Here is a 15,092-nt window from a genome sequence, read left to right on the forward strand (position 1 = left end):
ACGCGTCTGTCCAGTGACGATGTGGACAGACTGACGTTCATCAAAATGAACAAGTCATGGATCCAGAAGGAATTTACTACCCCTGTGTCATCCTGGGGAGAGTAAATGCTTGTGGATTTGGAATGTGCTTGATGCAAATCAAAACATCCTGTTTGCAACTAGGGCACAAGTGCTGCCACTGAAGGGGTGGGTGTGTGTGGGGCCCAATTTTTTGAAAAAAAGGGAGACTCCGCTTGGAGTAACCCTTGCTTGCTGTGTTTTTTAAAAATGATCCAAGATGAACAGAGCTGGGATCATGAAAGACTTTGCTACCTACCCCGGTGTCATCCTGGGGACTGTTAAGAATAGTGTATTTTTGAATGTGCTTGATGCAAATCTAGCTGTGAATTGTACAACTGGGGCACAACTGCTGCCACTGAAGGGGTGGGTGTGTGTGTGGGGCCCAATTTTTGGAAAAAGAGACTCCGCTTGGAGTCACCTTGCGGTGTTTTACATGATTTTAGAAGGGCGTGCCATGCATATATCTGTGTGTCCTCCTCTTTTTCCTTGTCCAGCTCTTTTGTTTTCGCATGAGTATATGTCCTTGTCACTTTCCCATGTGCTTGTGTTGTGAGTTGTCACCTTTTGGACACCTTTTGAGGGCGTTTTTCTAGGTGTTTTTATGTGTTTGTTATTGCCTGCCATTGTTTCCTATGCAGTTCGGTTCGTCGAACGTTCGAGCCGAACTCGAACGGGACGTCCGTTCGGCGAACCAACCTCGAGCCGAACCGCGACCGGTTCGCTCATCTCTAAAGAGGACTTGGGTCCTGACAGTGCTACTGCTGCCATATATTAATCCTCATCAGATGAGGTGTTTTAACTTTGATAAGTATTTGGATGACATGGAGCAGCAAATTATTGCCGCAAGGAAAAAGATTTCACTGTTTCCTATAGCAAGCAGATTGACCATATTTCAGCAAATTTTTCACTTGCTCACAAATAGAAAAATTCAACCGTTAATCAAAATTGACTGTGCATGAGGCAATTCCTTTATACCCGGAAATTGTTAGAGATGTTGCCCATGTGGTTACGGCTTTGCCTCCAACCCACGTTGGTGTAGAGAGGTTGTTCTCTAGCCTTAAAATTATTAGGTCAGATTTGAGATCACCTATGAAGGAGGATCTCATGGAGGCAATTCTATTTCTTGGAACAAATTCATAGACTACAGAAATGTTGTTTAGTATATTTTTGTTGAAAACTGTGTTTTGCCACACACACACACACACACACACACACACACACTATGTAATAAACTGTGTGTATGATACATATATAATTTATTATAATGTACTGTGTTTTTCGCTTTATAAGACACACCTGATTATAAGACGCACCCCCAAATTTGGTGAAGGAATAGAGATTTTTTTTTTAATAAATGGGGTACGTCTTATAATGCCAGTGTCCGTCTAACAAATCATATAGGGTATATGTCCCTCATAGCCGCCCCCCCATCCTAAAATTAGCCTGCTTAATCTGGATATAGCCACCTTGTATTGAATATGGCCCCCTGTGGCTGGCGCACGGCACCCTGTGTTGGATATCGCCCCCCCCCCCATGCTGCTGCTTTTAGTAAAATAAACTCTTTCCTTACCTTCTCCAGCACTGTCCTCTCTCTCGTCTCCCTCCTCGGGGTTGAGCTCCTCCTGTCTCCTGCACTTCCTACTTCCTGGTTCTCTGTGCGGTCATGTGATCGGCACAGCAGAGATCTCCTGCGTGCCTAATCACAGCAGCAGGAGGGAGACCGGAGAGACACGCAGGAGGAGGTAAGTAAAGGTGTGTGGTTTTTTTTTTTTTTTTTTTCTATGGGCAGCAGCATGGGGGCCATATCTAACACAGGGGGAGGCATGTGTGATCAAAGGGGAGCACAGGCACATATAATATGCGCTGCTCCCCCAGCTCATCGCTGCGGTGCGGTTTCAGCACCACAGTGGACAGCGGCTGTACATATTATATGAGCGGGAGTAGGAGATCTCCCGCTGTAGCCTCCCCCCAGCTCACCAGCCTCCCTCAGCCTCTAGCACTGCTCCAGAGCAGCCCCCACCTCCCCTGGACCCTGCAGTATATAATCCGTATATTCTTATTATAAGACTCTCCCCCTACTTCCCCTAAAATTTGGGGGAACAAAAGTGCGTCTTATAAAGCGAAAAATACGGTAATCTATATTACATATTTACAATTTATTGCAGTTTTTTTGTGTTGTAAAGTTGTATTCCAATAAGTATATTTTGTTTCATCTAAATACCTTGATTATTGTATCATAAAAAAAATTTGTCTGATGTTCACATTGTACTACAATACATTTTTCACTTAAATATAAGCAATATATGTCTGAGTCGGAGGTTTGGCTTATCGACTCCACGGCACTGACCTTAACATCAGGGAATGTCATCAATCCTGTGACACCTTTGCAGTCAGACTGGAGATGGCGCTGGCAGAGCAAGGGAATTATATTTTATTTGCAGCTATTTGAGTAAGAAAGTTATGAGGCAGAAACCAAGTTGTGTGTTTTTTGGGTGTAATAACGTATATAATATAACTTCTGTAACCACTTAATCTGATGCTGGTGGATCTGGTGGTGGCAAACTTGTGTAATTGTCCCCATCCCTCCCCTTAAGTTTTTCAACACCTTTTTATATGATCAGTTTAAATGGATCAATTGTTAGCCCTTATTTCAACTAAAACAAAGGACTGAGTGAGACAAATGTATGTGCATGCGCGCACACAAACAAAGTTATGGCTGTAGGAATGGGGGAATATGAAATGTAGATGTGCAGCCAAGATTTCCTCTGATTACATCTCTTGCCTGTGAGACTGATGTAATCTGCGTTGTATAGCTGGACATGTCTCTATATTGTAACACTGATTACAAGTACTGGGCTCATCAGTCTTTGAGGTAAAAGATGTAATGGGCTATGCATTGGACTGCTGTCAGTAAACCATACACTGCCACCATGGGGTTTGAAATAATAAGGGGTTATAAAATTAGCAGTTAAACTCACCAATGTAAGTTGTGAAAGCCACAACTCCTATAAAAGCATGTAACTCCAGGTCACGGCAGCAGTCCCCACAGTGGTTGATAACAAAGTAGTAGAGATGGGTTTTCCAAAGTCTTGCCAATGACCAAATGATGATGTAGGTGTAAGATTAATGTTGCTTTATTTCATGCTCAGGTCAATGCGTTTCAGGAGACTCTGCTCCCTTCATCAGGACAAACAGGCAAAGGAACATCAAATCACTATCAGAGATTTGATGTTCTTTTGCCCGGTTGTCCTGATGAAGGGAGCTGAGTCTCCTGAAACACATTGACCTGAGCATGAAATAAAGCAACATTAATCTTGCTCTTCCATCATCATTTGGTCATTGGCACGACTTTGGAAAACCCATCTCTACTACTTTCTGTTATCAACCATGTGGTTTGAGAACATGACTTGCAAAGGCAAAAAGCCTTTATTTTATATTGTATTCTCCTGGCTGTCGCCTGATAAACCGGCTAGTTGTGCGACTGACAACCTCCTATTTCCCTCAAGTATGTTGCATCTGTTTGTGTTGTCCCATGACCTATCCATTGTACATCACTAATCCATTTCTTTCCTCGTTTAGTATTAGGCGTCATACAAACTGTGCAGATTTTGAGCCTAAAGGCCCAGTCACACTAAACGACTTACCAGCGATCCCAACAAGGATACAACCTGATAGAGATCTCTGGTAAGTTGCTAGGAGGTCGCTGGTGAGATGTCACACTTGGCGACGCTCCAGCGATCCCACCAGCAACCTGACCTGGCAGGGATCGCTGGAGCGTCGCTACACGGGTTGCTGGTGAGCTGTCACACAGGCAGATCTCACCAGCAACCAGTGACCAGCCGGCAGCGACTCGTGGAAGCGATGCTGTGCTTGGTAACTAAGGTTAATATTGGGTAACCAACCCGATATTTACCTTGGTTACCAGCGCACACCACTTAGCGCTGGCTCCCTGCACACCTAGCCACAGTACACATCGGGTTAATTACCCGATGTGTGCAGGCAGCAGGAGCCGGCTTCTGTGGACGCTGGTAACCACGGTAAAGATCGGGTAACCAAGAAGCCCTTACCTTGGTTACCCGATATTTACCTTCGTTACCAGCGTCCGCTGCTCTCACACTGCCAGTGCCGGCTCCCTGCTCCCTGCACTCCTAGCCGCAGTACACATCAGGTTAATTACCCGATGTGTGCAGAGAGCAGGGAGCCGGCACTGACAGCGTGAGAGCGGCGGACGCTGGTAATGAAGGTTAATATCGGGTGACCAAGGTAAGGGCTTCTTGGTTACCCGATATTTACATTGGTTACCAGCCTCCGCAGAAGCCGGCTCCCTGCTCTCTGCACATTTAGTTGTTGCTCTGTCGCTGTCACACACAGCGATCTGTGCTTCACAGCAGGAGATCAACAACTAAAAAATGGTCCAGGACATTCAGCAACAACCAGCGACCTCACAGCAGGGGCCAGGTGGTTGCTGGATGTTACACACAGCAACATCGCTGCTACGTCACAAAAGTTGTTCCTTAGCAGCGATGTTGCTAGCGATGTTGCTTAGTGTGACGTGGCCTTAACAGTCTGGGAAAAAAACTCAAGTGTTTGTAAACCACTTGATCCTGAGCGAGTTTCTTTAGCACTGATAGTAAATCTTTGTCTTCTTCTTTCAGGCAACCAGAATGTATAGTCTCAAAGCTTTGACGCTGCTGGTGTTAATGGTGGGTGGCCTGGACCAAGGACATGCTAGGAGTTCCTTAAGCCAAAGATTTAATGGCGTGACGGTTCCACTAACAACTAAAGGGGACCCTGGTAATCCACTCTTCCTCACACCTTATCTGGACAGTGGGAAGATCGATGAAGGTGAGAACTATATTTTATGTAGTTTTCCGTGTGAATATTCTCATCTTAGATGGTATCTAATGATCTCTCTTCACCAACTAATAAAAGCTTATGCTTCCTGTGTTTAGTAGCTTTGTTTTTGGAAGAATGGAAGTGCACATGGAATTGCTTGGCTTTGTCTTCCTCCAGCAGTCGCCAACCTGTGGCACTACAATTCCTAGGATTCCATTCAATCTGTTTGTCGCACCAAGGGTTATAGGGTACTTGTTTTTTTGTAAAGGGGGATATATTTACAGGGGGTTAGATTAGTGTTCACACATGACGTCACTTGCAGTTTTGCGGCTATGTGGATGCAGCCGCCACTGCAGTGTCCACTACTGGGGCTGGTGTTAATGGCAGCCTGCATGTTGGGCCCTCCGCAAGCAGGGCCGGGACCCAGAGGGTAGGTGATGTGACGGGTGTTGGAAGAAGGTAGTCCACACAAGGGGTTCAGTTTAACTGGTTCTTTACTCACTTTCTGGTGGTAACTAGTCACCCGAGGCCAGCTGGTTTCAACTTCAGGTCCCCTTTGTCCCTGTGCCAGTGTAGTAATCTGGTACCTTTGCCCCTGCACCGATCTCTGGTTAGTGGGTCCCCGTGGCGTAGAGCAACTGAGTCCCCGTCCAGTGGTGGTGGTTCTTTCCACTGCTGTCTATAGGACGGTAGCGTTAACACTGTGGGGTTGGAGTCTCTGGTCCTGTCCCCGGCTCTCTGCTACTGATTCTTGGATTTTTACGGTCAGCGAGGTCCTTGATGGTCTCCTCGCTGTGCAGGTGTTAACAGGCCTGCCTGGAGCTTCTGCCTGTGCCTAGGGTCCTGTACCACGTTGGTGCGTAGTTCCGGAGTACTCCACCGGCAACTATCCTGTGCACCAGGTTACTGTCAACTCCTGTCAGTGCGTCTCCACCTTCACTCCTTGACTCCTCCAGACTATCTGACTGTCTGTCCTCAGTCTGCCCCTCCCACCTGGTCAACTAGTGGACTGGACTGGCTCCACCTCTAGGCGGCCATCCATTGTTCCGACCCTAGCCCTGTACCATAGTATGGGGGATTGTTGGGGGGGAAAACTGGGATTACCTGGAGTTTTTGTGTGTGACCAGCACTAGTCGTCTGGGGCCCTAGGAGGTAGGCCCTGCATCCTGGTGAGGATGCAGAACCTTGTAGCTCCCTTATGGCTTCAGAGGCTACATGTTCACAACTGAAGAGTCGTATGTTGGGGACTGCCACCCAGTGCTAACAATCTGTACACGCAGCACATTGAATCAAAGGTGTTAAATGGCAAATCCTCCATAATGATACAGGAGAAACAGATGGAAGTAGATCTAGAGATTAAAAAAATTGTCAAAAGGGAGGAAATGCCATTAACATGGCAAGAGTCATTTATGACCTGATAAATTCTTTGTAGACACTCATACTTCCTGATCTTTGATTGCTATTCTGCAGTAATGACCAGTCTGTCATGTGATGGCTGCAGTGGTACTGTGCTGTTCACTGCTGAGGCAAGTGACTGCCTGCAAAGGTCATGAGGGACTGAGTGTGAATGAGATCATTACAGCTAAGTAGAAGGGAGCAGGGAAAGAAATGCAAGATCATTGGTATGCTTTGTTTTGTGTTTTTTTTTTTGTTTGAGTAATTCTTTTTTTTATGGCAGTTTACAGCTTTAGTCAAAAAGCCCTAATACCTTATTTTGACTCTAAGTATATTAAAAATGAATGCCAAATAACCATAAAACATGGGGTCGGATTCATCATTTTGGGATCCTCCTCCCCCACACCTAATTCTTCAAAAATGGCATGTGGTTTGAAAATTTTTTTTTTTTTTTTTTTGTTTGTGCAACTTTTTGTATACAAAAACAATTAACTTGCATGTTCAGCTAAGATGTCACAAGAACTCTGTTGTATGCTCCAGGGCGTGGACTGGAGTATTTTATAAGGGCCCAGGGACAGAGGACCTCAAATGTTCTATGTCAGTTGCTGTTTTGGCACGAGGGTGCAGGGGCCGTGTTCCTTGGGTGGTCTACAGGGCCGTGATGTTCTCTGCTATCCACCCCCACACAGTATCCACAGCTGATGGACAGTCCACAGACAGTCTTGGGGATAACAGTTGCTTTAATACAGCAGGAACAAAGGAAAACACAGAATATACTGTGTTTTCAGTCTTTTGTGGGTAGACAAATACTGCTTGGAGTTGAATGCTGAAGTGCAATTAGGGTTCTGGAGCTTTAACCCCATTACGACCGCGTTACGTTTTAAAACGGCACCAAAAAAGGGTACTTATTCCTTTCTGCCGTTTTAAAACGGCGGGCAGAAAAAAGTGTATAGCGACCCCCAGCGTCAGAAAATCTCCGGGATTTCAGCTACCGGGGGTAGCTGAGACCCTGGAGATCATGATTCGGGCCGGTTTTTCCGGTCCCCAGTCACGTGATGACCGGTATACACCGTATACCGATAATCAAGTTATAGTAAATGACCGCGCCGGTAAAAAATGATTTATCTCCCATCTGGCATGATCAAACATGTCAGATGGGAGATAAATCCCTTTCTCGGTTCCCTCCGGTCCCCTCGGTATCCCCAAAGTGCCCCCCCCCAACCCCCTCCCGAAAATCCAAGATGACCGCGCGCACCGCCGATCACAGCAGCGCGCCGGCCACATTCACACTGTTCCTATGGTTTCTGTCGTATGTGCCATAACACATACGACAGAAACCTGCTCCCCAGGCCCTGCCAAGTCACCCCCTATCCCCCCCGGTGTCCCCCGGTGTCATACATACCTGTCGGGAGCGCTGATCCCCCGCGGCCCCCTCCTCCGGCTCCCTCACAGCAGACGCCGGTCACATGTGCCGAGCAGCTGACAGCTTCCTGTGTTCAGGACGCTGGCTGCTGCTGCTGCTCGGCACTTTGCAGTTGTGACCCGGGGAGGGTGGGTGCAGATTCATTGCACCCACTCTCCTCAAATGGAGGGTCCTCACACCTAGAAAATGGGGGATACGTTCCCTGAACGTGTCCCCCATATTCTAGAAGGTCCAGAATCGACGTGGGACGTCCAAATGGATTACAGCGGATTTTTTTTTCTTTTTTTCTTTTCTTTTTTTTTTTTTTCTTTTCAATAAATTGGCGAATCGGGGAATGTTTTGGGGAGTGTTTTTTCAAATTTTTTTTTTTTTTTGTTGTCAATTTTTTTTTTTTATTACTGTCAATTAGTTATGTCGGGTATCTGATAGACGCCGTGACATAACTAATTGCTGGGCTTGATGCCAGGTGACATTACACATCTGGTATCAACCCCATTTATTACCCCGTTTGCCAACGCACCAGGGCGCGGGATGAGCTGGGGCGAAGCGCCAGAATTGGCGCATCTAATGGATGCGCCATTTCTGGGGCGGCTGCAGCCTGCTATTTTTAGGCTGGGAAGAGTCCAATAACCATGGCTCTTCCCATCCTGAGAATACCAGACCCCAGCTGTCGGCTTCACCTTGGCTGGTGATCTAATTTGGGGGGACCCCACGTTTCTTTTTTTTTTTTTTTTTAATTTATTTATAAATAATTAAAAAAAAATCCGCTTGGGGAGCCCTCCAAATTGATCACCAGACAAGATGAAGCTGTCAGCTGTGGTTTGCAGGCTACAGCTGTCTGCTTTACCCTAGCTGGCTATCAAAAATAGGGGGGACCCCACGTCATTTATTTTAATTTTTTTTTTTTCTTTTGGGCTAAATACAAGGCTAGGCACCCTTTAGTGTCACATGAAAGGCACTAAAGGGCGCCAGCTTAGAATCTGCAGAGGGGGGTGGACATTATATATATATGTTTGACATCTATCCATTCATCCATTGTAGCATTTTACGCTGTGTGCCCACAATCAGGGTTTGCAGCATTTTGGGCGCAGAGTGTTTTCCCTGCGTCCATAACTCTGCGTTGTGCAGTAGAAGCACAGTGGAAGGATTTTTAGAAATCCCATGCCCACTGTGTTTCTTTTCTCTGCAGCATAAACCGACCTGTGGCGCAGCTTCCCGAGCCTCAGCATGTCAATTTATGCTGCGGAGATGAGTGTTTTCTGCAGGTAGAATAGAGCCAAAGTCCACAGCAGCCTGAACACAAATCATGGGCATGGGCAGCTGCGTTCTCCCGTGGACAACACTCACATCTCTGCAGGAAGGCTGACACTGTGTACTAGCAACATTTTTGTGAAGTACCTGTGGATTCAAAATGCTTACTATACTCCTGAATAAAATCCTTGAGGGGTCTAGTTTCCAAAATGAGGTCACCCTTGGGGGGTTTCTGATGTATAGGTACCCAAGGGACCCTGCTAATGTGACATGGTGTGCGCAATTTACTTCAACTTTTCCAGAATTCAAATGGTGCTCTTTCCATTCCAAGCCCTCCCATTTATCCAAAAAAAGGTTTTTGGCCACATGTGGGGTATCCCTGCGCTCACAAGAAATTAGATAACAACCTGTGGAGTACACGTTTTGTTGTTGCCTCTTGAAAAAGTGAGAAATAAGTCGCTAAATCAACATTTTTGTGAAAAAAATGAAAATTTGAATATGGCAACCTAAGCTTATCAAATTCTGTGAAGTATTCGTGGATTCAAAATGCTCAATATACACCTCGATAAAAGCCTTGAGGTGTCTTGTTTCCAGAATGGGGTCACTTGTGGGGGACCTCCACTGTTTAGGCACCTTAGGGGCTTTCCAAATGTGACATAGCGTCCGCTAATTATTCCAGCCAATTGTTCAGTCAAATGGCACTTTTTCCCTTCCGAGCCCTGCTGTGCACCCAAACAGTTGATTTCCACCACACATAAGGTATCAGCATACTCACGAGAAATTGCGCAAAAAATTTCATGGTGATTTTTTTTTTTTCCTGTTACCCTTGTGAAATAAAAAGCTATCTGGTTGAAGTAACAATTTTGTGGTAAAATTTTATTTTTTATTTTCATGGCTCAACATTATAAACTTCTGTAAAGCACCTGGAGGTTCAGGGTACTCACCAAACATCTAGATAAATTCCTTGAGGGGCCTAGTTTCCAATATGGGGTCACTTGTGGTGGTTTTTTGCTGTTTACATACCTTAGGGGTCCTCCAAATGCGACATGGTGGCCGCAATCTTTTTCAGCCAAATTTCCTTTCCAAAATTCAAATATTGCTCCTTCCGTTCCAAGCCCTCCCAATTCTCCAAACAAAGGTTTCAGACCACAAGTGAGGTATCACCGCGCTCATAAAAAAGTGGGTAACAAACATTGGGGTGAAGTTTTTGGAATTACCTCTTGAAAAAGTGAAAAATTGATGCTAAAGCAACATTTTTTAGAAAAAAATGAAAATGTTCAATGTGACAATGTAACGTTATCAAAATCTGTGAAGTACCTGTGGATCCAAAATGCTCACTATACCCCTAGATAGAAGCCTTGAGGGGTCCACTTTCCAAAATGGTGTCACTTGTGAGGGGTTTCTTCTGTTTAGGTACCTTAGCGGACCTGTAAATGCAACATGGTGCCCGCAATCTATTTCAGCCAAATTTGCTTTCCAAAATTCAAATATTGCTGCTCCTGTTCCGAGCCCTCCCATTTGTCCAAACAAAGATTTCTGACCACATGTGGGGTGTTGGCGCGTTCATAAGAAAGTGGGTAACAAGTTTTGGGGTTCATTTTGTTGTGTTATTTCTTCTAAAAGTGAATAAATTTGGGGTAGAGCAACATTTTAGGTAAAATTTTTATTTTTTGCTTTTTTTCATTCCACTTTGCTTTAGTTCCTGTGAAGCACCTGAAGGGTTAATAAACTTCTTTGATGTGGTTTTGAGTACTTTGAGGGGTGCTGTTTTGAGAATGGTGCCACTTTTGGGTATTTTCTGTCACCTGGGCCTCTCAAAGTCACTTCAAATGTGATGTGGTCCCTAAAAAAAATGGTTTTGTGAATTTTGTTGAAAAAATGGGAAATTGCAGATTAACTTTGACCCCTTCTAACTTCCTAACCCCAAAACATTTTGTTTCAGAAATTGCGCTAATGTAAAGTAGACATGTGGGAAATGTTATTTATTAACTGTTTTGTGTGACATAACTCTCTGGGTTAAGGGCATAAAAATTAAAAGTTTGAAAATTGCAAAATTTTCGTCAAACTTCCGATTTTTTTTTTTTTTTTTTTTTTTTTTTTTTTTTTTCCACAAATAAAAGCAAAAAATATCGTTCTAAATTTATAACTATCATGAAGTACAATATGTCACGAAAAAACAATGTCAGAATCACCGGGATCCGTTGAAGCGTTCCAGAGTTATAACCTCATAAAGTGACACTGGTCAGAATTGCAAAAAATGGCCTGGGCATTAAGGACAAAACTGGCTCCGTCCTTAAGGGGTTAAGAGCACGATTTGTTTAAGATGCAATACTGGTATGCTTTTAGAAGCAGGTTCAGAGTCTTTTGGAGCTTAAAGGGTAGATATGATAATAAGATTGTACAGACCTGGAGTCCTGGGGTTAATTTCACTGCTGGTTCAGACACGTGCAGTACTTGTAAGCAATGAAGACAGTTGCCCAGCGCGCTACAGGGACCGGACAGCTGGTGCGTGGACAATGGCATGAAAGCCACTAATATTGCAGTGTAGCGGGAGACCCTCAAACTTCCCCAATCTGCGTGCAGTAGGGTCTTGTATATAATCAGTATGCCCTACTGTCTGAAGAGATGCACAATGTATATCTGGCCAGTGAGGATTCAGGATAATAAGCCTTCAGTATATTGGCTGTGAAAGTCAGTAAATGGTGAATTTCTAGGCCTCGGGCCTAGTAGGAGACTGGTGGTGAAGAGACTCTCCACATAATGTCTGCCCTCAGGAGTCTCAGCCAGAACATTCCAGTTGTTTCTAGACAGAGGCTGGAGAATAGCTCCACCTATTGAGCCATGTGACCAAGAACTGGCCAATAGGATAACACCCAATGCACACTTCAGATTCTTACAGTTTTCACCAGTAGATGGTGCTAGAACACAACAAATGAAAAATGCTTTACTTATAACATATAACATAATATTACATATAAGTGATTGAGTTCACAAAGACTAATCGCTCACATTTTCAGGCCACAAAACAAAGGTCCAGTGAGGGACGCTCCTCCAAGGCAGACAGTGCAATGTAATATGACCCCTACTTCCCAATGGATAAACATCAATGAATGGTAAAAGGGGGCACAAGTATAATTAGCAATCTCCAATGTATTTCTGAATCAGTTTGGTTTTGTTTTTTTTCCTGACTTGTATGGTTTCTCTTGTATTTGCATGATACGGAATTACTTTTATTTTTTATTTCAGCTCGTGAGTTAAGTCTTGTAGGAAAACTACCCGGAGCGAATGTGAAGAGTTATTCAGGATACCTCACGGTGAACAAGACCTATGACAGCAACCTCTTCTTCTGGTTCGTCCCTGCCCAGGTATGCCTGTCTCTATACGGAGTCCTGCATGTCTCCCACTTCCAGCTATCTGATAATGAAGCATGGGCTATGAAATCTGTGTATTCTGCCCAGTATCAAGATCCCACCTGGAGGGTATTGTGGAAATGCAGGAATTGGATAACTCCACTTGCTGTCCTATGTGTTAGTGCATCACTCCAATCAGAATTATTGGAACATTTCTTTCTAGGGACCCAGTTGATATGAAATAAAGGCTCTTTAAGGAAAATTTTAGTTTACTGATATTCTGCTTTTTAGGACTATAGGAATGCACAGGTCAGATCTAGGAATAAGTGAAATTGGTATTTCCCCCTTATTCTGAGTTTGAGCAGCAGATGGCGCTGTCTTACTACATGTGAAGAGTAAGACATGACATGAAGCTTTGATATTTAAGATCATTGCTTTAGACTTGTCTGCTCCTTTTTGATCTTTGTAGGTGCATAATTTTTATCTTGAAAAGCAGGTGTTATGTCAGCATGTAACCATTTAAAAAAAGGTAAAGTTCCTATTGGTGGGAATCACACATTCAGTTATTTGAGCCAAAACAAGGTGTTTAGCCAAAGAATAGGAAATAGAAGATATAAATTAAGGTAAGGTCTGACATTTCTTTGCTAGATTCATCTCTAGTAGTTTGGGCCTGGCAGTCAGGAGTTCTCTCTTGATGTCTCTTAACAGCAACAACTTTGCTTTCCCTGAAGGCCTGGTCTATTGAAACCTTTCCATACCAAGTATTCTCCAGCACTGGACTCTTACTATTAGGCCCACTCACGATCTTAATCACATTGCAACCCAGGCCTGCATTGGCTTATGCCCGGTCTTTTGTTGGTCAGCTCCTTCTCAGAGGACCCTTTCCACTCTACACCTGTCACCTCAGGTGTCTGCTTCCCCTGCCCTTTCCCACTGTTCATCTCGCTGCCCCTGTGACACCATGGCAAGTCTCTACTGTCCTCGGCGCTTGTCTCTCATTAGAGGGACAGCTCTTTCCTACTGCATCAATTAGCCACACTTTCCTTCCGCCTGGGGCAGGCACTGGGGGAAGATTGCTTAAGTCTATGGTGGCAGATTGCTGTTGACTGTGCCAATCGCCCACCTACCTCTTACAGGCTGCAAAGGTTAAACCTACTGCTTGTGCCCTCTGAGGCTGACTTCAAGTGGCAAGAACATGACCCTCCATGTCTACAGCACTACATTGCTCCATTATCCATGATGCACATCTCTTCCCAGTTATACTCTGACCGTATTCTGATGTTTAAATTCAATCTAATACATACATACACACATACTCAGCTTTATATACTGTACTGTATGTCCACTAAAGGAATCCACACCGTTGCAATCACAAAATTTAGCACAGACACCCTGTGTGACTCGGAACATCAGACTGTTTGAACGGGAAAATTTAAAACCTGCCTCAATTAAAGTCAATGGAGCTGCGAGCTATTGGGTTAATAGGAGCTGTAATTGGTTGTGATAGGAACAAAATAAATTGTTAATATAAGAAGCTTATGTGTGAGGTAAAATGTCGGTGGGGATAGAGATACAGGCGGGGAAAGAGACACACACAAACTCGGGGAGAGACAGTTACTATCCCGGGCAACGCCCGGGTACTACAGATAGTTGGATATATAACTCAATTGGCTGAGCGCTAATATAGCACTACTTCCAACTGCAGCAGATTTTTAGCAAATACCCCTCTTATTTGCCAGGAAAAAACTAATAGAAAGATATTTTAAATCTGCCCTGTTTGGAGTAAAGCTTTTATTTTATTATGACTGTAATATTACAAACTGTTAACATCAAGAAAAATAAAGTAGTAAAGATTATATATGTAAAAGTGCATCTCAATAAATTAGAATATCAAACTTAATTTGTTTCAATTTCAATACAAAAAGGGAAACCCATATATTATATAATAGTCATTACGAAGTGATAGATTTCAAGTGTTTATTTCTGTTAATATTGATTATGGCTTGCAGCCAATAAAAACCCAAAATTCACTATCTCAGAAAATTAGAATTGCCACAACACACCTGCAAAGACTTCCTAAGCATTTAAAATGGTGCCTTAGTCTGGTTCAGTAGGCTACACAATCATGAGGAAGACTGCTGACTTGACAGATGTCCAGAAGGCAGTCAATGACACACTCCACAAGGAGGGTAAGCCACAAAAGGTCATTGCTAAAGAAGCTGGCTGTTCAGAGTGCTTTATCCAAGCATATTAATGGAAAGTTGAGTGGAAGGAAAGTGTGGTAGAAAAAGTGCACAACCAACTGGGATAACTACAGCCTTGATAGGATTGTTAAGAAAAGGCCATTCAAAAATTTGGGGGAGATTCACAAGGAGTGTACTGCTGCTGGAGTCAGTGCTTCAAGAGCCACCATAGACACATCCAGGACATGGCCTACAACTGTTACATTCCTTGTGTCAAGCCACTCATGACCAATAGACCATGCCAGAAGCGTCTTACATGGCCAAGGAGAAAAAGAACTGGACTGTTGCTCAATGGTCCAATGGGTTGTTTTCAGATGAAAGGAAATTTTGCATTTCATTTGGAAATGACGTTTCAGAGTCTGGAGGAAGAGTGGAGAGGCCACAATCCAAGCTGCTTGAGGTCTAGTGTGAAGTTCCCACAATCAGTGATGGTTTGGGGAGCCATGTCATCTGCTGATGTAGCTCCACTTTGTTTTATCAAGACCAAATTCAGCGCAGCCGTCTACCAGGAAACTTTAGAGCACTTCATGCTTC

At 44.1% G+C, this 15,092-nt stretch overlaps 1 protein-coding gene across 2 annotated transcripts in view; it reads left to right on the forward strand.

The window, feature by feature from the left end:
• The window catches only part of CPVL (carboxypeptidase vitellogenic like), a 137,341-nt gene that overhangs the window by 36,386 nt on the left and 85,863 nt on the right, over positions 1-15,092 (forward strand). For both annotated transcript variants that reach the window (XM_075316680.1, XM_075316679.1), the window contains exons 2-3: positions 4,716-4,905; positions 12,212-12,330. In XM_075316680.1, coding sequence (XP_075172795.1) covers positions 4,725-4,905; positions 12,212-12,330 — 300 coding nt within the window. In that variant the 5' untranslated portion in view covers positions 4,716-4,724. The remainder of the gene's footprint in view (positions 1-4,715; positions 4,906-12,211; positions 12,331-15,092) is intronic.

Source organism: Anomaloglossus baeobatrachus, chromosome 6, assembly GCF_048569485.1.
Source record: "Anomaloglossus baeobatrachus isolate aAnoBae1 chromosome 6, aAnoBae1.hap1, whole genome shotgun sequence".
Taxonomy (NCBI): domain Eukaryota; kingdom Metazoa; phylum Chordata; class Amphibia; order Anura; family Aromobatidae; genus Anomaloglossus; species Anomaloglossus baeobatrachus.